This window comes from Musca domestica, unplaced genomic scaffold (assembly GCF_030504385.1).
Source record: "Musca domestica strain aabys unplaced genomic scaffold, Musca_domestica.polishedcontigs.V.1.1 31, whole genome shotgun sequence".
NCBI classification, from domain to species: Eukaryota; Metazoa; Arthropoda; class Insecta; order Diptera; family Muscidae; genus Musca; species Musca domestica.
Window position 1 is genome coordinate 7,509,881 of NW_026712309.1, and position 23,462 is coordinate 7,533,342.

At 41.4% G+C, this 23,462-nt stretch overlaps 1 protein-coding gene across 17 annotated transcripts in view; it reads left to right on the forward strand.

The window, feature by feature from the left end:
- The window catches only part of LOC101888405 (ryanodine receptor), a 99,956-nt gene that overhangs the window by 69,047 nt on the left and 7,447 nt on the right, over positions 1 to 23,462 (forward strand). For 3 of the 17 annotated variants that reach the window (XM_011298245.3, XM_059124959.1, XM_020034633.2), the window contains 20 exons: positions 2,330 to 2,504; positions 2,581 to 2,930; positions 3,005 to 3,129; positions 3,210 to 3,915; positions 3,978 to 4,274; positions 4,337 to 4,756; positions 4,933 to 5,536; positions 7,809 to 7,908; positions 11,651 to 11,855; positions 11,915 to 12,662; positions 12,731 to 13,887; positions 14,175 to 14,357; positions 14,418 to 14,533; positions 14,607 to 16,879; positions 16,945 to 17,424; positions 17,650 to 17,787; positions 17,980 to 18,266; positions 18,328 to 20,428; positions 20,743 to 20,855; positions 21,838 to 22,177. In XM_011298245.3, the coding sequence (XP_011296547.1) occupies positions 2,330 to 2,504; positions 2,581 to 2,930; positions 3,005 to 3,129; positions 3,210 to 3,915; positions 3,978 to 4,274; positions 4,337 to 4,756; positions 4,933 to 5,536; positions 7,809 to 7,908; positions 11,651 to 11,855; positions 11,915 to 12,662; positions 12,731 to 13,887; positions 14,175 to 14,357; positions 14,418 to 14,533; positions 14,607 to 16,879; positions 16,945 to 17,424; positions 17,650 to 17,787; positions 17,980 to 18,266; positions 18,328 to 20,428; positions 20,743 to 20,855; positions 21,838 to 22,177 (10,918 nt within the window). Of the gene's footprint in view, positions 1 to 2,329; positions 2,505 to 2,580; positions 2,931 to 3,004; positions 3,130 to 3,209; positions 3,916 to 3,977; positions 4,275 to 4,336; positions 4,757 to 4,932; positions 5,537 to 7,277; positions 7,378 to 7,808; positions 7,909 to 11,650; positions 11,856 to 11,914; positions 12,663 to 12,730; positions 13,888 to 14,174; positions 14,358 to 14,417; positions 14,534 to 14,606; positions 16,880 to 16,944; positions 17,425 to 17,649; positions 17,788 to 17,979; positions 18,267 to 18,327; positions 20,429 to 20,742; positions 20,856 to 21,458; positions 21,569 to 21,837; positions 22,178 to 22,262; positions 22,284 to 23,462 lie in introns of all 17 variants that reach the window. The other 14 variants (XM_020034636.2, XM_059124956.1, XM_011298255.3 and 11 more) reach the window with 10 other exon arrangements.

A 23,462-nucleotide genomic window follows, 5' to 3' on the forward strand; every position in this document is an offset into this window, starting at 1 on the left:
CGAACCGCAATTTTGCATGGGACTTGAGGTTTGAGCTGGGCAGAAGCTTACCGATTTGGTCACCGAATCAAATTTAGCGGATGAAATAGACCATAACTTTTATATAAAAATACGGAAATTTATATTAAACCGCGAATATTTTTAATTCCAGTGAAATCACAAATACACCAAAAGTTTACTTACATTGATTCCGATATCCAAGATACCGCATATATATACAGGGTGAAATAAAAAAAACTGCAACAAAGTACAACGCCATAATTTTTACATTTTTTTTTTAATTTTATTGAATGAAAGCATAAAATGTCGGAAATAGCATCAAATTTTAGAAGAAGTTTAGATTTCTTCGAATTGGTCAGCTTTGCCACGAATTATGGCCTTCAAACGGCTGAAACGAATATTGCTCTGCGTTATTTTGGCCCATTCCCGGCTAAGCGCTTGCTTGAGGTGATAGACACTTTGGTAGTTTTTAGTGCCAACCTTGGTTTCCAAAATACTCCAGACATAATAGTCCGGAGATTTTGGTGGCCATTGTGAGCTGGAAATTAAGCGAGGAACCTTATTTTGTAACCATTCTTGGGTGGCGCGTGCTGAGTGCGATGGTGCTGAGTTCTGTTGGAATGTCCAAGGTCTGGGACCAAAATGTTTGCGTGCCCAAGGCTTTAATACACCCTCCAGAATATTTTCGCAATAATGTTCGGCATTTATTCTTCGAAGCGGAGAGGGACCATCTTCTGTTAAGGCGGCCAACACCATCACCATGGCCGGCGCTTGAGTTCTGGTGGCCAACCGAAGGTGCACATTTTCAGCTGACCTCTTTGGCAAGTAAACACGATCATGTTGTTTGTTTACAAACTGCTGGACATCGGAGAAAACCAAATTCGGCAGTTCGCCAATTTCGGCCAAGCGGAGCAACGTTTTGACTCTTTTGAGTCTATTTTCTTTCAATTGCGGTGTAAGTTTTTGCACTTTTTGGAATTTCAATGGCTTTACCCCGGGCTCATTTTTCAACATTTGCCGATATGTTCAGCTCACGAGCAATTTTTCGGGCAGTGCGACAGGTTTCGATCAAGTCGCTTCTTTACATTTCGAACCATTTCTGTTGATGTTGCTGTTTTCTTCCGTCCACGTCTTTGACGTCGGATTACGCTACCAGTATCACGGTAACGAGCGATGGTACGAGACACAAACGATTTATTCACATTTAAATACTGGAGTGCTCTAACGATAGACACTTGTGGTTTTCCAGCCAAATATAAAGAAATCACATTATCACGCTTGAATTCCATCACGAATAACTTTTTTTCTGGAAAATTTTCACCTAAATGCTTTTGTACGCTTGTAAACAATATAATGAGCTATCACTGGAATAATTTTAACAGCTGTCGGACGAGTGGCTTGGAATTGACAGCAGTCTGAAGTTGTTAAGAAGTTAGTAGTTTTTTCACCTCACCCTGTATATATGCAATATGCCGGTCCACAGCTTCTGGTACCACTGTCTTCAAAACCAACTGATAAATAATATAACCTTAATATAACCTTAAAAATATAACCTTAACACCCGGGGAAGATATGAAAAGCTCGAAAAGCCAAGTTGGAAATGTAACTCATTTCTGGACCAACTACCAACTAATATGTAGACAAAAGCCAGTGCAGAGTTCATTGATTTATTGGTTTGTTGATTTATTCGCAAACAATTAACGAAATTCCGCCTGACGATTACTGGGAAGTATTCTTCTCTGAGGTTATCAAAGTCCTACTCCCCTTCACTACTTCATACCCATGGTACAATAAGAAGGTAGAACAGCTTCGAAATATGAATGAAATACCTGGATGTTCTCTCGAAAATATGATCCTAAGTGTTCAATCTTTCAATTCCGTGGAAAAACTGGTTAATATCATTAATGCGCGCCCCGCAATTTAAGTTTCTTCCAATCATTGATTTTGAAAATATTTTGCTTTAAAACAATAAATACACACACAAAATTGGCAGAAGTCGGGCACACTTAGAAAAAAATTGTAATCAGCTGATAGCTCTACCTTACCATTTTATTGTACCATGTTCAAACGTATATGAGGCCTAATGGTCAATGATATCACTAGTTTTTATATGTATTTTTTTAAGCAGCCAATAGGTGGGTCGCCATTTTTAATTTGGTTAGGTGGGTCGCAACGCCGTAAAGTTTGGGAACCACTGCCTTAAGAGGTCCACGAGATGAAGTTATCGTAGTTTGTTCGTATGTGTGCTTAGCTTCATATTCTGAAGCTGGCTCTTAATTAAATTAACATGGATACGAAATTAATATTTACCATCACCTCCTCTTTTCAGCATTGTGGTGTACGAAGGTGGGTCAGTCATGTCTCAGGCCCGTTCATTGTGGCGCTTGGAATTGGCACGCACCAAATGGACTGGCGGATTCATCAACTGGTTCCATCCCATGCGAATTCGACACATAACAACTGGACGCTATTTGGGCGTCAACGACAATAACGAATTAATTTTGGTATGAATGCCGCCGCTGGCGATCCATGGTCGCCTATTTCAGCAACACACTTACAAAACCCCCATTTCTACCACAGGTCAAAAAGGAAGAAGCATCCATTGCTACAACGACTTTCTGTCTCAGACAGGAAAAGGACGACGAGAAAAAAGTACTCGAAGATAAGGATTTAGAAGTGATCGGCTCACCGATCATCAAATACGGCGATACCACCGTCATTGTACAGCACTGTGAGACTAGCCTGTGGCTCAGTTACAAGAGCTACGAGACAAAGAAGAAGGGCGTCGGCAAGGTCGAGGAGAAGCAAGCCATTCTGCACGAAGAAGGCAAAATGGATGATTGCCTGGATTTCTCGCGCTCCCAGGAGGAAGAATCAAAAACTGCTCGCGTTATTCGCAAATGCAGCAGTCTCTTTACACAATTTATTAAGTAAGTCTCCACGACTGCGCATGTCGAATCAAGATTTAAAAACTATTAATCCATGTCTTTCAAATGACTTCTAGTGCTTTGGAAACCTTACAGAACAATCGTCGTCATTCAATCTTTTTCCAAAAAGTAAATCTCAACGAAATGGTTATGTGCCTTGAAGATTTGATCAACTACTTCTCTCAACCCCCCGACGATATGGGTGAGTAATTTGCAATCTTCATACGTATGTATGTGTCACGCCTGTATTGAATTTGTTTTCATTTCTCTTCCAATGAACAGAACACGAGGAGAAACAGAATCGTTTTCGTGCCTTGCGCAATCGCCAAGATCTCTTCCAAGAGGAGGGTGTCTTAAATCTTATTCTCGAAGCCATTGATAAAATCAATATAATCACCTCGCAGGGCTTCCTGGCCAGCTTTTTGGCCGGCGATGAGATGGGTCAAAGCTGGGATCTGATCTCTACATATCTTTACCAACTGTTGGCTGCCATTATTCAAGGCAACCACACAAATTGTGCCCAGTTTGCCAATAGCAATCGTCTGAATTGGTTGTTCTCCCGCTTGGGTTCCCAGGCCTCCAGTGAGGGCTCCGGCATGTTGGACGTATTGCACTGTGTGCTGATTGATTCTCCCGAAGCCTTGAATATGATGCGGGACGAACACATTAAAGTGATCATTTCCCTTTTGGAGAAACACGGTCGCGATCCAAAAGTCTTGGATGTCCTGTGTTCCTTGTGTGTGGGTAATGGCGTGGCAGTGCGCTCTTCGCAGAACAACATTTGCGATTTTCTGCTTCCCGGCAAGAATTTGCTGCTGCAAACGCAATTGGTGGACCATGTGGCCAGTATTCGTCCGAATATTTTTGTTGGACGCGTAGAGAACTCCGCCATGTACCAGAAGTGGTATTTTGAAGTAACCATGGATCACATCGAACAAACCACTCACATGATGCCGCACTTGCGTATTGGTTGGGCCAATACTGCGGGGTAAGGACGAACGCACTGCACATCGCACAGAGTCACTGATACCATTTGTACTATTTTTCCAGCTACGTCCCATATCCAGGTGGTGGCAAGAAGTGGGGTGGTAATGGCGTTGGTGATGATTTGTACTCATTTGGCTTTGATGGGGCTTACTTGTGGACCGGAGGTCGTAAAACGCTTGTCACCGATGTTATCCCTGAAGAGCCCTATATTCGCAAAGGCGATGTAATTGGAGTTACCATTGATTTGTCGATCCCCATCATTACCTTTACATTTAATGGACTTAAGGTTAAGGGATGCTTCCGCGACTTTAACCTCGATGGCATGTTCTTCCCCGTTATGAGTTGTTCTTCCAAGCTAAGGTAAAAAATCCGAAGTGAGTTTCGTATTGGGTGCAAACTAACGTAACTTGATATTTTCTCAGTTGTCGTTTTCTGTTCGGAGGAGATCATGGTCGCTTGAAATTTGCTCCACCACCGGGATTTTCCCCTCTCGTACAATGTTTAATGCCACATCAAATTTTAAGTTTGGATCCTTGCTTCTATTTCGGAAATCTAACCAAAAACGTCTTGGCTGGACCCTGGATGATAGAGGACGATACAGCCTTTGTGCCCAATCCAGTGGATACATCGGGTGTAACTCTTCCATCTTCCGTCGATCAGATAAAGGAGAAACTTGCCGAAAATATCCATGAAATGTGGGCTCTAAACAAGATTGAAGCTGGTTGGTCGTGGGGCGAACACCGCGATGACTATCATCGCATACATCCATGCTTAACGCAGTTCGAAAAGTTGCCACCTGCGGAGAAACGTTACGATAACCAGCTAGCAGTACAGACACTGAAGTAAGAAAAGCTGAGTTTTATTTGTTTTATGGTATAAATAGTTTTGACAATTAGTTTTAATTTTCGGAATTTCCTTTACACCTGAATTAAAAAAAAAAAAACATCTGTCTTGAGATAAATATCTTTGCTCCGAATCTTTGGAAAAAAGGAAAACTTAACCTTATTTTAATTTTCAGAACCATTATTGCTTTGGGCTATTATATTACAATGGACAAGCCTCCGGCTCGTATTAGACCCATTCGCTTGCCCAATGAAATATTTATGCAAGCCAATGGCTATAAGCCAGCTCCCTTGGACCTTAGTGCAGTTACGTTAACGCCCAAGCTTGAAGAACTTGTGGATCAATTGGCTGAAAATACACACAACCTTTGGGCCAGAGAACGCATTCAACAGGGTTGGACATATGGTCTCAACGAAGATTCGGAAAATTTGCGTAGTCCCCATCTAGTTCCCTACTCCAAGGTAGACGAGGCTATTAAAAAGGCAAATCGTGACACAGCGTCAGAAACTGTGCGCACACTTTTGGTCTACGGTTATGTTCTCGATCCACCCACCGGCGAAGGAAATGAGGCTCTCCTAGCTGAGGCTTTGCGTCTGAAGTTTGCGGCCTTCAGGACATATCGCGTGGAGCGTAATTATGCCGTAACATCGGGTAAATGGTATTTTGAATTCGAGGTTCTCACTTCTGGACCAATGCGCGTTGGTTGGGCCAGAGCGGACTGCAACCCTGGTGCTATGTTGGGCAGCGAAGACACCAGTTGGGCATTTGATGGTCACAACGTAAGTATGAACAATCGAAGTCATTACGAAACCTCTGAAATCGCAATGGTATATTACATGGTCAAATGAAATTATTATAAACGGCAGAGCGTCAGGTGACATTAAATAATTTATAAAAAAATAGATAGGGTGGATTCTTTTAAACTATAAAAAGGATTCATCATTGGGAGACAAATAGAAGAAAATCTCTACAAGTCTCCCTTAATCAAACTCCGGAATTATGCATCAAAACCTCACTGTTGTCTTTATTACAGGCGAACACGACAGTAAACTTATAATAAAATGTACGACACTTGTAGTTAATTTTACAGCTTCAACTATATTTTATGAGAGATCTAAGGAAAAAAACCTGTTCAAGCGTACCTGATTTGAAATCTGGAAGAGCATTTGGCGGTTATTCACACGGGAGTACTCCCGTGTCTGGAAAGTTCAATTATTAAAACCACCACTAGAGTTGTTCTACACATGGCATTAGAAACATATGGAAAGTGAATTTTATATCTTACATTTTATGGCAAACCTTAGAAAGCTCTCAACAATTTTATAATTTAAAAGTATATATTATGATTCGCTATAAATACCATTGTGTGTTAATTATTCCATACATAAATATAGCATAAAGCATTTCTTGTTAGATTCTGGAGAGCATCTAAAAGTATGCTTTAAAAATGCTTAAGATAATTGTGGACAAAGTCACTTTACATGTGACTCCAACATCATGTGTAATCTAGCTTTTACCATTGTAGAATAATACAGATAGTCGCATATACACATCTGCTGGGACAACAAATTATCAAACCAATTTTGGAATTGAAGTTTTTGAATGAAAATGTATTCAAATTTTAAAAAATTGCTTAGAAAATTCATATTATTCCAACCTCCAATTGGCGTCGTGTAGGAAAACATAAACAAATCTACTTTTTGGGAAAAACCATTAAAACATTTTTGACTTATCAATGTTCCTGTATTATTCTACCATGGCCTTTACGTAGGAACACAGGATTGAACGAATTATTGAAAAAAAGCATATTCAAGAGTCTGGCCAGTCATGTTAATTTTAGTTCACTGAACTTATCTGAAATATAGACAAGACCAACTGTCTTGATTTGCATTTCACTACCCCATTCATACTGAGCTGATGGTTTTACTTATTTCTCTAAGAGAGTAAAAGCTTTATAATCGATATTTGATCTCTTTTCATACAAAGCCTTAAGTAAGCAACAGTTTATTTTCTATGATTTTTAATAATTCTAATCAAAAAGTAAAATAAAAAATCGATTATATCTGTTGACACCAACAACACATAAAAATCAAAAGCACAGTGAAAAGGTGTTCCTGCCAATTTTGAAAACCAGATGTAATGTCAAAATCTGATAAGACATTTTGGCTACTGGCTATCTTTTTTTTTCCATAAAATTCAATCACAATAATGTATTTCGACATTAAAGTTGGTAGTCAACTGGCTTAGAAGGAGTGAAGCGAAAATTGATTTTTTCCTGAAGTTAAGAGATTGAAAGTCCCCTTTTTTTGGTAGAAGACAAAAGTCGAAACCTCGATTTGTTATCTCTAATTTACTTATCGCTTTCATCTTAGTCAGACTCGATTATTCAGCTACTAACTCATCATCACCCATATCCCTGACATAGATCTCACGTTTATAATAATTTCACTTGACTTGATATTATGTTTAAATGTTTCTCCTTACGCAACGAATTTATACCCGCCCAATACAAAAACATAGGTGACCAAAATACATGCCGGATCCGTGGAACACTTCGGTGTTCGTTATGAAGCAGGAGACGTTATCGGTTGTTTTATCGATGTCAAGGAACAAACCATCAGTAAGGACACAAACCATGCCATAACTAGAGCATTTATGCTGCGAACGTTTTCTTTTATTTACAAATACAAATTTCATTTCTGCTGCGTTTGACTAATTTTCGTTACACACGTTTCTGATTTCTGATTTTTATTGTAACATAACTTGCGTTCTTCTTTTATTTAACTTGCGGGCGTCGTGTTACAAACTGTTCACAAGGCGGTCGTGTATTCGCTCGGTTGTGTTCAAATGTTATAGCATTTTTTCTTTGGCGTATTTGTATACAGACTATAATATCAACGTTTAGCCTGAAATAATTCATGATTATCACCAACATTTACATATATTTACAAAATATTCATATATATTTATATTTTTCGCATTTGTATTTTATTGTGATTTTATTGAGATTTGTTCAGCACTTCTAAAGGCAAAATTATTTTATGTATGCAGGAAGAGAAGGTTTTTGGCGGCGTAAGTGAATCGTTTGGTAAACAATGCGGTCCCGGCGACATAGTTGGTGTCTTCTTAGATCTCGCCGATCACACAATCAGTAAGAAATCAGCCATTCAAGAATAAAAACCAATCCCTATCAACTCAACACCAAGTGTAGCGAATGTGTATTTCACTCCATGTCCTGACACAAACCTATCCTCAGCTTTTGATATCTACTAAATTGAATTTAAAATTTATTATTTTTTCATAAATTGAATAGAAAGTTTTACTATTTTGACATTAACAAGAATATATGTATCGAAGACAGCTTCGGTGCCATAGAATCAAGATGAGAGGGAAAAGTCGCTTTAGATAAAACTTCCAAAGAGTATCGTAAAATATGACCACATATTCTTGAATAGACTGTAGTTGGGGTCCAGCTGCCACCAGTATAAGAATATAAGCATATATATTGCTTATTTGTTTCATTATTAATACATTTTCTAATTTTGAAAATAAGGTCTATTTTTTAAGAACATGCAAAAAATATATGGCACCTGCACACAAATTATGTGTCATTTGCCCCTTCTTGGTACAATTTTCTGTAAAATAATTAAATTGAAAGGTCAGTACAGTTATAAGTGAAAGCGTTGTAGTCAATTATAATATGCCAATAAACACGTACAGTATTCAAATTATCATTATTATAAAAAACAAATCAAATGGATTGTTTTTAATCGATTGATAAGAGATAGGTGCAGACTGTTGAGATTAGGCGTGATTTTTTAAATGCGTATTTCAAGAGTGCGAGAAGTACTAAAGATATAACATTTTTTGATCGATTAGAAAGACATAGAATTTTAAAAGTTTGCATAAGGGAGGCTCTTTTTTAAATTCATACTTTTCCGATAGCAAAGTACTAAAAGATCCAAAAATGGAACACAACTTTACTGAACGGTCGTTATAAGCTAGAGTTATAAAATTTCAGGTAGGGATCGGTCTTGGATGTTCTTCGATTGTGAGACATTATTATAAAGCGATCAGTCAGCATTGTAACTTCGTGTCGTGCGAACTTTAAAAACCCTCTATCTAGGCCAAATAAAAAAGGTCGAGCACGAAAGAAAACTCTACAAAATTCAAAACTTGGATAGAACCTATTTCAAACTCTTAGTAACGAATTTTACACAATTCCGTTAAGAAATATGGCTATTATTATCAGGATACCGAATGTCGTGAGGTATGATTATATGAGGGTCCAACATGCTCCATTTGCGAACTTGCTCTGTATTGTGATTATTTCGAGAATTTACAAACAGAGTGACAAAGTTAACATTCCTCCCATTTTTTAAACATTATTATTTCAATACAAGTTTCCTTAGATTTAAAAAAGAAATATATTCAAAATGGAAGAATAATCAAAATAAGCAACACACCAAAAAGAAGTTAAAAAAGTACAGGAAATGTACGTTCACATTTCTATAAAAACCTAAAAAAAGCTGATTACTTTTTTTTCTAAGTGTGCCCAACATTTGCCAATTATGTGTATGTATTTTTTTTTTGTTTTGTATTGAAATTTTAAACAAAATATTAGTTGCATATAATAACAATTCTGACAGGAAGCGGCCATAGCCTCGAGGCTGCATTTTTGTAGTTTTATAAAACTGTTCCACCTCCTTATTGTACCACGATTAAAAGAAGAATTAGCGGCACGTGAACGGCTTGATTTGTAACATTATTCTGAAAGCGAACAGTGCGGTTTAAATTAAAAACCAATGAAAAACCAAACTAGCAACTGCATTATATTAGATGCCATGATACAATGAATTCAAGGTAGGGCAGAACTACCATATGATTTCATTTTTTTATTTTTCTGGCTTAATATGTCAACTTAATTTGTTTATGTGTGCGTATTCTTTTCAATAATAAAAAAATTTTCAGAAAATATTCAAATTCGGGTGTTTTCAAAATGCTTATTACAACATATGCATCGAAAAAATCTACAGTTTTTGTCGCGAAATAAACCATAAGAGATATATAGAATATGATTTTGAAAAAAAAATTTGAACTATCATTCAGTTTTCGCGGTTTTAAATTATTTATTCAAAATCAATGCAACAAGTTGTTTGCTTTTTTATTGTTTTGATAGTAATTTTGACATTACAAGCCAAACAGGTAGACCTCTATACTTGCAATTTTTTCAAAGTTGACCTACCTTCTCTTCATTGTACCATATTAGATGCTATGTTGCCTACAAAATTCGATAATTACCGAATATATAAGCAAAAGAATAAATTTGCTATTATCGCTCCTATTATGTCAAAACATATACACAGTTTGTATATGTGTGTGTGCATGTTTTGAATTAAAAAGAAAATAATTGGAAATTATTTCAAATTCAGTTGCAACAAAAATGCATATTTTTCAAGTAAACGGGCAACAAAATGTATTATTCCATTCATATTTCTATGGGTTTCCCCAATATACAGGGTGAGATAAAAAAAACTACAAAAAATACAAACGCTATAATTTTATTTATTTTTTTTTTTTTGAATTTTATTGAATGAAAGCAAAACAATTTTGGAAATGGCATCAAATTTGGCTTGGAAATGACAACTGTCTGAAGTTGGTTGTAGTTTTTTCAACTCACCCTGTAGTAATTTTGTGAAAAACTAAAATAAACAAAACCAATTGTTGCAAATTTAAAAATACATTTGTCAATACAAGACTCCGGTACAGAGTTGCATTTTCTTTCTTTCTTCGAAGTTAAGAAACTCATTTTTTGAGTTACCGACAAAAGTCGGTAAAATTAAAATGTTTATATTTTGGGTATTTAACGTTAAGTTAGCGATGGAATTATAAACCTTCCGATAAATACCAATGTTGTCAACTTTAAATTCTTTTTTATGTAAAAATTCTGAGTTTCAAAGTTACCGATTTTTGAGAGAATCCCTCTACTGCTGATGTGCGATTCTCTAACTAGTTAACAATAGCATTAACCACAATTATCAATAACAGCACAATTGCCTACTTTTTCGACAATTAACGAAACGTGTCATTATACTAGCTACGAATTTGAATTAGTCCCTGAGACCTATCGATAGGAACAATATTTACAACCATCAGTACATTTTAGAAATGAAAATATTTTAACGGCAATAGCAAATTTCACACTTTCTGAAAAACAGTGCAGATACTTTTCTTCCTGACATCTAATGTGTACCAAAGGTTGTAGATTCCTTCTCTTCCAGATAGACTGTTTCTATTATAGAAAATATAGAATAGAATCATTAAATTACAAATCTTTTTGAAATGTGTAGGGTCAGTTTATATTTACCAGAAGTTATTGAAAAAACAAAAACAAGCCCCTAACACGTCTGTCAAAAACCGTACATTCTCCCACCTCCCGCTGGAAATTGTTAACCAACACCAACGAATATTTCAAATCACCAGCATCTATTTAACAATTTCTTATTTATTTTTGAGCATGTTCTTCCTAAGTTTTTGCTTTTGTTGCCAACTAACACAGCTAATGCCAATACAAACCAAAAAAATAAATAAATTAATAAAAAAAATTGTCCACAACTAAACCAGACTTAGTACAAAAACGTTCATCACCAAATTCGAAACATTCAAACCCAACCGAAATTATTTTGGCTAATTGAAACTAATCTGTTCTTGAGAACTACAGTATGTGTATAACATGAGCATGAACGAAACTAATAACGGCATATAACACTGCTTATACTGTTACTTGTATATAGCTATTGTTTAGAGACATGTACAAGCATTTTAGCGTTTTTTTAATTCGCCCACACAAGTCTGTGACTGGCCACTTCTAATGTCTCGACCAATGATTGTAGGTTTCTCGTTGAACGGTGAGCTGTTGATGGACGCTCTGGGCGGTGAAACCACATTTGCCGATGTTACGGCAGAGGGTGTCGGATTTGTACCGGCCTGTACCTTGGGAGTGGGCCAAAAGGCTCGCCTTATCTATGGTCAAGATGTGGATTCTCTGAGGTTCTTCACCACATGTGGTCTGCAAGAAGGCTACGAACCTTTCTGTGTGTAAGTTTCTACAACATTTGCATCGATTTGCCTCGGATTATGAGCTCATCTTTTTGTAGGAATATGCGGCGACCAGTAACCCATTGGTATACCAAAGATCAACCGATTTTCGAAAATACCGAGGAAATGCCCGATTGTCGCATTGATGTTACCCGTATTCCGGGCGGATCGGACACACCGCCACATCTCAAAATATCTCACAACACATTCGAGACCATGGAAAAGGCCAATTGGGAGTTCTTACGTCTCTCACTCCCTGTAACATGCATGGGCGAATTCATTAGCGAAGCCGAAAAGGCCCGGCGCTGGGAAGAGATTAAAATGCGGCAATACCGTCTAATGCGCGAGGCCCAAGAAATTGCCCAGCAACAGACCTCGGCGCACATGGATCACATGCTGAAGAGCGGATTCTCAATGAACGACATTAAGGGTTTGAATCGAAACTACGATGACACGGCCGAGGCGGACGAAAACATGGCCAGGAGTCCAGCCAGGCCACCGCGCAGGGCTTCGATGACCCGCAACATTACATTCGAATCGGATTTGGGCGTGTCAGAGGAACTGCAACGATCCACGTCTGCGCTCGACATGAACGGCATTGAGGATGGTGGCGCAATGGACGATAAGAAAAAGCGTGGCCGTAGTCCGTTCAAGTTCTTCTCGAAAAAGACACGCGACCAAAGTAAGGACAAGCTACCCGGCAGAGCTCCGGAAGTAAGTCCGGAGAGACGCACTGCTATGACGCAAGGTCGTAGCGCTGCCGCTTCCCAACTAACAGCCAAGGCTCCGTCTTTGCGTTTAAACAATGTAAGTAGCCGCAGAACTTTCTCTCTCCACTCCGATGGATTGAATAACCGATTGATTTCTTCTTGCAGACGGAAATGCCCCAAACTCCTACTCAGGGACCTAAGGCCTTGAGTGGCGGCAATTTGGGCCAGCCTGCCGTTGAGTCTTCGGGCGACGAGATGTTTGACGCCGAGTGCCTCAAACTGATCAACGAATACTTCTATGGTGTGCGCATCTTCCCCGGTCAAGACCCCACACACGTCTATGTGGGTTGGGTAACAACACAGTACCACCTGCATAGCAAAGAGTTCAACAAAGATAAAGTTCGTCGGGGTTCGGTCATCATTGAGGATGACTACGAGATGCCGATTGAGCGCATTAACCGACAGAGTTGTTATGTGGTGCGCGCTGACGAACTGTTTAACGAAGTCACACAGGATGCCTCCGGCAAGGGGGCTTCGCAGGGCATGTTTGTCGGCTGTTTCGTAGATACCGCCACCGGCATGATAAGTTTCACCTGCGAAGGCAAGCCAACATCGCATCGTTGGCAAATGGAGCCCAACACTAAACTCTTCCCGGCGATTTTCGTGGAAGCGACCAGCAAGGAAATTCTGCAAATTGAATTGGGTCGCACAGCCACTACACTGCCACTCTCTGCTGCTGTACTGCCGACCAGCGATAAACATATCAACCCCCAATCTCCACCTCGTCTAAAGGTGCAATGTCTGCGACCCCACCAGTGGGCTCGCGTACCAAACACAGCCCTTCAAGTTCATGCTCTAAAGCTTTCCGATATTCGCGGTTGGTCCATGTTGTGTGAAGATCCGGTCTCCATGTTGGCCCTTCACATACCCGAAGAGGACCGGTGCATCGACATTCTGGAACTGATCGAAATGGACAAGCTGTTATCCTTCCACGCTCACACGCTGACCCTGTATGCCGCTCTTTGCTATCAGTCGAATTATAGGGCGGCTCATGCTCTGTGCCAGCATGTCGATCAAAAACAACTGCTGTACGCCATACGCTCCGAATACATGAGTGGACCCCTGCGCCAGGGATTCTACGATCTGCTGATCGCATTGCATTTAGAATCACATGCTACCACAATGGAGGCCTGCAAAATGGAATACATCATCCCCCTGGGGCCCGAGTTGAAATTCCTTTACGACGACGAAGAAATGCGTCATTCGCTCAGGTCGCTGGTTACCGAATCAGTTCGGCCACAGATGCGAATGACGGAAATAACGTGAGTATTAACACAGTGGAAACCTGGGTACAGGTTGCCTCCTACGTACTCTTGAGTCTGTCAGTCGGTATTCGTACCCTGGCTTTTTGTTTCATTCCAAAAGTTTCTCTTGCCATACTCAGTGAATCATTTTTGTACCCTTCACTATTGTATCTATCTACATATGTATGTGTGTTCTTTCTCTCTGCCTTTGCATGCCCTTCGCCATCAACCATACACAACAACCATGCAATTATTCTGTTACGCCCGTCACCCCCTTTCCCATCGTATGTGCATTCTTGATGTAGTCCTATAAGTATCCAAACAAATGCTTCCAGTGAACCAATACCAGACATCGATCACCTGTACTCCCCGAAATTCCCCCTAGAAGTAGTGCGCGAGTTCGTCATGGAAGCGTTGAAGGAAGCGGTGGAGATCAACCAGGTCCATAATAGAGATCCCATCGGCTGGACCAATGAGAATCTATTCCTGTAAGTTCGATCGTTTTCCCAAGGTCTTCTCGACTAACATGCTTTATTGGTGCGTTTTAGGCCACTGCTGAAGCTAACCGATCGTCTATTTCTTGTCGGAGTTATGACCGATGAAGACGTCCAAAAACTATTGGTGATGATCGATCCCGAGACCTGGGACCCATCTTTCGAAAAGGGTAACTATGAAGCTCTAGTGTGAAAAGTTTTCAGTCACGAGAAAAATGTTTCTTTTATTTTCGTGCATTTCAGATGGAAAGGATGAGCACCGCAAGGGCTTGCTTACTATGAAGATGGCCGAAGGTGCCAAGTTGCAGATGTGCTATCTACTGCATCATCTCTACGACATCCAGCTGAGACATCGCGTGGAAAGCATAATTGCATTCTCACATGACTTTGTGGGCGATCTGCAAGCAGATCAGCTGCGTCGTTACATTGAAATCAAACAATCTGACCTTCCAAGTGCTGTAGCAGCCAAAAAGACGAAGGAGTTCCGTTGTCCGCCTAGAGAACAAATGAACCAAATCCTATGCTTTAAGAATTTAGAACCAGACGACCATGAAAATTGCACTTGCGGTCTGGAGTTGCGAGGAAGTTTGTACGATTTTCATGACAGTCTCATGAAGAAGGTGTCTTTGAACGCTTTGCAGGAGCCCGACGAAGCGGAGAGCACTGCGGTCGAAGAAGTGAAAACGGGACCAATCACAAAGATATACAACTTTATTAACACGGTGAAGGAACTTGAAGAGGGCCCCAAAGAAGTTGAGGAACCCGAGAAGAAGACTCCCGAAGAAGTGTTCCGCAAAGTTTTGATCAAGACCATTGTGAGTTGGGCGGAGGAATCACAAATCGAGACCCCCAAATTGGTCCGTGAAATGTTCAGCCTACTCGTGAGGCAGTACGACACGGTGGGTGAATTGGTGAGAGCTCTTGAAAAAACGTACGTAATCAATAACAAGGCCCGCGATGATGTTGCTGAAATGTGGGTTGGTTTGAGCCAAATCCGTGCGTTGCTTCCTGTCCAAATGAGCCAGGAGGAGGAAGAGTTGATGAGGAAGCGATTGTGGAAATTAGTCAACAATGCTACATTCTTCCAACATCCGGATTTGATACGCATTCTGCGCATCCACGAGAATGTGATGGCTGTTATGATGAACACTCTTGGGAGACGAGCTCAGGCCCAAAGTGATGCCCCGGCCCAACAGGAGGGAATGGAGGGAGCCCCACCCAAGGAGAAGGACACTTCGCACGAGATGGTGGTGGCTTGCTGTCGTTTCCTCTGCTACTTCTGCCGAACTGGACGACAGAATCAAAAAGCCATGTTCGACCACTTCGACTTTTTGCTGGACAACGCCAATATTCTGTTAGCGAGACCCAGTTTGCGCGGATCCACACCTCTGGACGTGGCATACTCGAGTTTGATGGAGAACACAGAATTAGCTCTGGCCTTAAGAGAACACTATCTGGAAAAGATTGCCGTCTATCTGTCGCGATGCGGTCTGCAGAGCAACTCTGAATTGGTTGAGAAGGGATACCCCGACTTAGGTTGGGATCCCGTTGAGGGCGAGCGCTATTTGGACTTCCTACGCTATTGCGTATGGGTGAATGGTGAAAGTGTCGAAGAGAATGCCAACCTTGTCATTCGTCTTCTTATCCGTCGTCCAGAATGTTTAGGGCCGGCTCTAAGAGGAGAAGGGGAAGGTCTATTCCGAGCCATTGTTGAGGCCAACCGTATGTCAGAACGCATCTCAGATCGATATAAAATGCAAGACGAAGCCGAAGGTACCATCGCCGGCTTAAATTTCTCCCATCCCCTTCCGGAGGGCGATGAAGACGAAGATTACATCGACACCGGTGCCGCGATTTTGAACTTCTACTGTACACTGGTAGATCTTCTCGGCAGGTGCGCGCCCGACGCTTCCGTAATCGAGCAAGGCAAAAACGAATCGCTGCGAGCTAGAGCTATTTTGAGATCTCTTGTGCCACTGGAGGATCTTCAGGGCGTCCTCAGCTTGAAGTTCACACTCACCCAAACTGCGCCGGGAGAGGAAAAGCCTAAGTCGGATATGCCATCCGGCCTATTGCCGAACAACAAACAAAGTATCGTTCTCTTCTTGGAACGCGTATACGGCATCGAGACGCAGGAGCTCTTCTACCGCTTACTGGAAGACGCCTTCCTGCCCGATCTCCGAACTGCCACCATCCTCGACAAGAGCGATGGTTCCGAGAGCGACATGGCCCTTTCGATGAATCGATACATCGGCAATTCCATTTTGCCCCTGCTCATCAAGCATTCGAAATTCTACAATGAGGCAGAAAACTATGCCAGTCTATTGGATGCAACATTGCACACGGTCTACAGATTGTCTAAGAACCGTATGCTCACAAAGGGCCAGAGAGAAGCCGTATCCGACTTTTTGGTGGCACTGACATCGCAAATGCAACCTGCAATGTTGTTGAAACTTTTGCGCAAGTTGACGGTCGATGTCTCCAAACTATCCGAGTACACGACTGTGGCTTTGAGGGTAAGCCGGCTCTGAAACTTAGTATTTCTCAGGTCATACCAAACACAATTTCTTTTTCTTTTCAGCTCCTGACATTGCACTTCGATCGCTGCGCCAAATACTACGGCTCCAGTCAAGGCCAGGGGTCCTATGGAGCAGCGTCTGACGAAGAAAAACGTCTCACTATGCTCTTGTTCTCTAACATTTTTGACTCACTCAGCAACATGGACTACGACCCAGAATTGTTTGGCAAGGCTTTGCCATGTTTGATTGCAATTGGTTGTGCTTTGCCACCGGACTACAGCTTGTCCAAGAACTCGGACGAAGATTATTACGGTCGCCAGTCTGGTGCTCCCGATCAGCCGCAATACGATCCCAATCCCATCGAGACGTCAAATGTTAATTTGACACATGACTACAATTCTCTGGTTGAGAAGTTCAGCGAACACTACCACGACGCCTGGGCTAGTCGCCGTTTAGAAAGTGGTTGGACCTATGGTGAAGTGCGATCGGACACGGACCGTAAACACCCTAGGCTCAAGCCATGCAACATGCTTACCGAATATGTATGTCAAAAAAGAGCCGATAAGTTGAAGTTTAGTGGAATGAAACAGCCACAAGAAGTTGGCCAACATTCCGCTCAGCCTCCTTTCAGGCTGCAACAAAGCTACATATATGTTGTGTTTCCTTTTGAGATGACATTCGAAACCTTATATATGTAGCATTGTACATAACTGCTCAGATGCTTTTCAGCTACTCATTGTCACTTTCTGCCTTCTTTTCCGTTGCAGGAACGTGAACGATATAGGGACCCTGTCAGGGAGTGCCTTAAGGCCTTACTGGCCCTTGGGTGGACCATCGAACATTCGGAAATAGAAGTGCCACAGAATAATCGTGGTTCAACCAGACGTCAATCTAAACCCCAAATTGTATGTATAGATCTCAGGATAGAACCAACTAATAACTTTACCATTGACAAGACAAAACACATGGCTCATATATTTGTATTATTTCCCTTTTCCTTTCTGTAACCACTCCTCCTCTGTTGAAATATACTAATCGCTCTCATGGACACACACACCCACTCTCTGAATTTTTGGCGACATTTTCTAATCAAATAGAACGACTTCCAGAATGAAGGCAGTTCATTTAACTACAACCCACACCCAGTGGATATGACCAATTTGACACTGAGCAGAGAAATGCAGAACATGGCCGAACGCCTGGCAGAGAACTCCCATGACATTTGGGCCAAAAAGAAGAAGGAGGAACTCAACTCATGTGGTGGAGTCATTCATCCCCAACTTGTGCCCTATGATTTGCTGACGGATAAGGAGAAGCGCAAGGATCGCGAGAGATCGCAAGAGTTCTTGAAATACATGCAGTATCAGGGCTACAAGCTACACAAGTAAGTTCACCATTTTGGTATATGATGGGAAAATGTTTGTAATTATTAATGTTATCCTTAGGCCATCTAAAGGTGGAGCCTTGGAGGGCGAAGGCGGAGCAACACAGGCATCGGCCGAGTTGAGGTTTTCGTACTCCCTACTAGAAAAACTGATCCAGTACCTGGACCGTGCAACTATCAACATGAAGTTGCTCAAGCCGTCGACCACGTTCAGCAGACGAACCTCCTTCAAGACTGCTTCGCGCGACATTAAATTCTTTTCGAAGGTGGTCTTGCCTCTGATGGAAAAGTACTTCTCGACGCACCGAAACTACTTCATTGCCGTGGCCACAGCTACCAACAATGTGGGTGCTGCTTCATTGAAGGAAAAGGAAATGGTGGCAGCAATCTTCTGTAAGCTGGCTTCGTTGTTGCGAAACCGCTTGACCGCCTTCGGCCCCGATGTGCGCATAACGGTCCGTTGTCTTCAAGTACTGGTTAAGGGCATAGATGCTCGCACACTCGTAAAGAACTGTCCCGAGTTCATTAGAACGTCCATGTTGACGTTCTTCAACCAAACTGCCGATGATTTGGGCAACACAATCCTTAATTTACAGGATGGCAAGTACAGTCATCTGAGAGGAACGCATCTAAAGACGTCCACATCGCTGGGTTACATAAACCAGGTGGTAATGCCCGTTTTAACAGCCATGTTCGATCACTTGGCGGCCTGTGACTATGGCAGCGACTTACTTCTGGACGAAATTCAAGTGGCCTCCTATAAGATATTGGCAGCTCTGTATCACCTGGGAACAGATGGTTCTCTGACACAAGATCGCAAATATTTGAAAACCGAGATCGAAAGACATCGTCCGGCTTTGGGCTCTTGCCTGGGAGCCTTCAGTTCCTGCTTCCCGGTTGCTTTCTTTGAGCCCCACTTGAACAAGCACAATCAGTTCTCGCTTCTCAATCGCATAGCCGACCATTCGTTGGAGGCCCAAGACATTATGGTAAAAATGGAGAGCTGTATGCCGAATTTGGAGACGGTATTGGCCGAAGTCGACCAGTTCGTGGAATCCGACAAGACCTATCATGACGCCCCTCATGTCATTGATGTAATTTTGCCACTTCTCTGTTCGTATCTGCCATTCTGGTGGTCGCAGGGACCCGACAATGTCAGTCCCACCAGCGGAAACCACGTCACAATGGTCACAGCCGATCACATGAATTCGTTGCTGCGCAACGTCCTGAAGATGATCAAAAAGAACATTGGCAACGACAATGCCCCCTGGATGACCAGGATCGCCGCATACACCCAGCAGATAATCATCAATACGTCCGAGGAACTGCTTAAGGATCCCTTCTTGCCGTTGGCAGAGCGAGTTAAGAAACGCACCGAGAACATGTTCCACAAGGAGGAGAGTATGCGCGGCTTCATTAAATCCGCCACAGACGACACGTCTCAAGTTGAGACCCAGCTGCAAGAAGATTGGAATCTGCTCGTACGCGATATCTACTCATTCTATCCGCTTCTGATCAAATACGTCGATTTACAACGTAATCATTGGCTGAAGGACAATATACCCGAGGCCGAAGAACTGTACAACCATGTGGCGGAAATCTTTAACATATGGTCCAAGAGTCAATACTTCCTCAAGGAAGAGCAAAACTTTATTTCGGCCAATGAAATCGACAACATGGCCTTGATCATGCCGACGGCTACTAGGCGATCGGCCATTACAGAGGGTGCCCCAGTAACCGGCGGAAAGGTGAAGAAGAAAAAGAAGAATCGCGATAAGAAACGCGACAAGGACAAGGAGATCCAAGCCAGTTTAATGGTGGCCTGTCTGAAACGTCTTCTGCCCGTGGGCCTCAATCTGTTCGCTGGCCGTGAACAAGAATTGGTGCAGCATTGCAAGGACCGGTACTTGAAGAAAATGCCCGAGTACGATGTCATCGAATTCGCACGAAATCAGCTGACCCTACCCGATAAATTGGATCCCTCGGACGAAATGTCGTGGCAGCACTATTTATATTCCAAGCTTGGCAAGAAGGAGGAGCCCACCGAAGAGCAGACTGCCATCGAGAAGGCGGCCAACCAAAACGATAAGGGTCGAGACAAGACCCAAGAAACCGTAGATCGTATTGTGGCCATGGCCAAAGTCTTATATGGTCTGCACATGGTAAGTGGTCAGGTCTATGAAGAACCTCCCTCCAAACCAAATATTGTCCTCAATCCTATTCAACACCTATTACTCTCCGTTACTCTGAGTTTCTACTGTCACCTGTGATATCTATCTCCCTCTATCTGTCTTTCTTTCTTTCGATCGTGCTCCCTCTGCAACGTACCGCCTACGGTTGTGGCAAGGGGAGCCGATGTTTAACTTCATATGTATCTTCTTGGTTTATAATAGCTAACTGTTTAATTTACATTCTCAATTAATTTTACCTTATTTTTCTCGCATTTATTTCCATCGAACTACACGAACAATTACAGATCGATCATCCCCAACAGCAAAGCAAAAATGTCTACAGGAGCGTCGTTTCTATACAAAGGAAGCGCGCCGTTATCGCGTGTTTCCGTCAGACATCTCTACATTCTCTTCCAAGGTTTTTAAACGATTCTCATTTTTAATAGTGCCACAGCCAAACAATTTCTCAACTAACCTTCCCTCCCAATCTGTCTATCCGTCTCTGTTTATCTCACTCCCTATCTATCGACTCTCTTAACCCACTGTCCCAAAAACAAAAGTTTCTCTTAGTAAGAGAGCTGCAAAGGAATGCATTTTTGTGTGTTTTGGTTTTGGTTAAGTGTTCTATGGTTGTTTGTTAAAAGCTCTTTGTGTTTGGTTGAAATGTTATGAACCTGATTTAATGATCTTCGCATAATCTCTGGTAGTGCGTGCGCAAATGCAATCGTTTCCGGCTCTTCCGCTCTTCCGCTCTTCCGCCCTTCCACCTCTCCAAGCATCAAACCATCAGTCTATTTTGTACACGCCTCCCCGCTTCACTGATCTATTCGTCATTTCATTCATTGTCATATTCCTTCTATGTTCCTTAACTCTATTTTGTTTTTATTTTGTCTTTCTTTTTTTTTTTTTGGTTTTTGTCTAATTTTCTTTCTCCCCAACCGTGTAAATATTCTAACAAGCTCTATGACTAACTGAAATGCCTCTGGCTTATTTTTGTATTTTGTGTCCTGGATTCCTATAGGCGTCACGCTCTAAGCAAAAATCTAAAACTCGGACCTCGAAAATCACTTTGGCCCGCCGCCAAGCGGTCATGTCCAGCTTGCGCTCCATTCATCTCTATCGCATTAGCAGGTGGGGCATGTGTGGTTTGTCAGCTTCAATGATGGCGCACAGCCACAACGATTCCATTTAAGGGATCATTGTGCGGCCTGCGCCCCTTTCGCGTAGGTCTTGAAATTACAACTAACCCATCTCTAATAAACGCATGATCTTGAAGCGTTGAAGATAACAAATCAAACCAAAATGTGTTTTTGTTTTCTGTTTTTATTAATTTTTGTTTATTTCTTAAATCCCAAATCTCAAGTCCAACAACTAATCCGACTCTAATTACTTCCCACCAGACATCGCGCTTGTAATATTTTCGCTCGCACTTACTATGAACAGTGGCTGCAGGAGGAAAATGTGGGTCAAGAGGTGATGATCGAAGACCTTACCCAAACCTTCGAAGATTTCGAGAAATCGAAGAAGGACGAAGACGAAACGGAGGCCAAACCAGATCCTTTAACTCAATTGGTTACCACCTTCTGTCGCGGTGCTATGACTGAACGAAGTGGCGCATTGCAAGAGGACCCATTGTACATGTCATATGCACAAATAGCCGCCAAATCCTGTGGCGAAGAAGAAGAGGAGGGTGGTGACGAAGAAGGTGGCGAAGAAGAAGGCGAAGGCACCAGCATTCATGTAAGTTTAACCATCCGTCAATCAATCAATTGTCTTTGCTCGGTATTTAAATCTCTTCCATTTTTAACCACATGCCAACCTATAGCATACGATGAGGAAACTAATGGTAACGATTAACACACATTCTTAAATGATGTTTGATCAATTAAAAATTAACATTGCCATTTTTAAGTCATAGGACAATTTATTATTTTATTGTGCTGGCAAGTGAAATTAAGCTTCCTGCAACGTAAATTGTCCAGAGTATGGATAAATTTCAAACTCATTTGGAGAGTTATCGTTATGTAGGGTCCAAAATTGGTATATCGATGAATAACATTTTAAACGCATTAAATTACGTACACCATACGCCATAAGACCAAATTGTTATACCCTACACCTCATAGTGGTAAGGGTATAATGTCTTTGTGCATTTGTTTGTAACATGGAGAAGGAAGCGAGATAGATCCATAATTGCTTTTGAGGATCTTCATAGAATCACTTTCTGGGTCGATTAATGCATGTCAGTCTCTCTGTCCATGTATTTTTGTGAACAAAATGCAGGTCGTATTTATTATCCGATTGATATGTAATTTTCCAAACAATATTTGTTTGGCCTAGGACGAACTATATTGAAATTGGTAATAATCGGATCAGACTTAGATAAAGGTCCCATATATCTTCAACCGGTTTCGGTTTAATTGTGCACCAAATGGCCAATTTCTGTTCAAATAACATGAATTTAGCACATCCGCATCAAATCGATTCAGATATAGCTATAACTCTCATTTATATGTTTTATCCGATTTGGTGTAAAATTCCTAATATTCGGTATTTTGATGATTTGTGTCACACAATTCACTTGAATTGTTTCAAATTTCGCATTTGGAGTTTGTATTGTGTACTACCTCCTTGTATAGCTTCCATATAACTGTACCCCAGATATTCGGTATTTTGATGGTTTGGTCACACATTTCTTCAGAATTATTTCAAATCCGAAATTTGGAATTCGCAGTGGGTACTGCTTTCTGTGGCAGAAAATTGAGCTCACAAATTCACGTCTTCGTGTACCCCCATATACCTCCCAATATTCGTTATTTTCATGATTTTAACTATATTTTTTCAACAGAATTATCCTATATTTCGTATTTGGAGTTCGTAAACGGCTACCACATAGAAGCGTTAGCATTTATGTCCCATCTGTGTATTAACCGATTAACTAAAACAAATTTATAAGCCATTTATAATTTAAAATATAATTTATAAAAACGACTAACCCAACATTTTTGGCAGTCGTAGGTACACA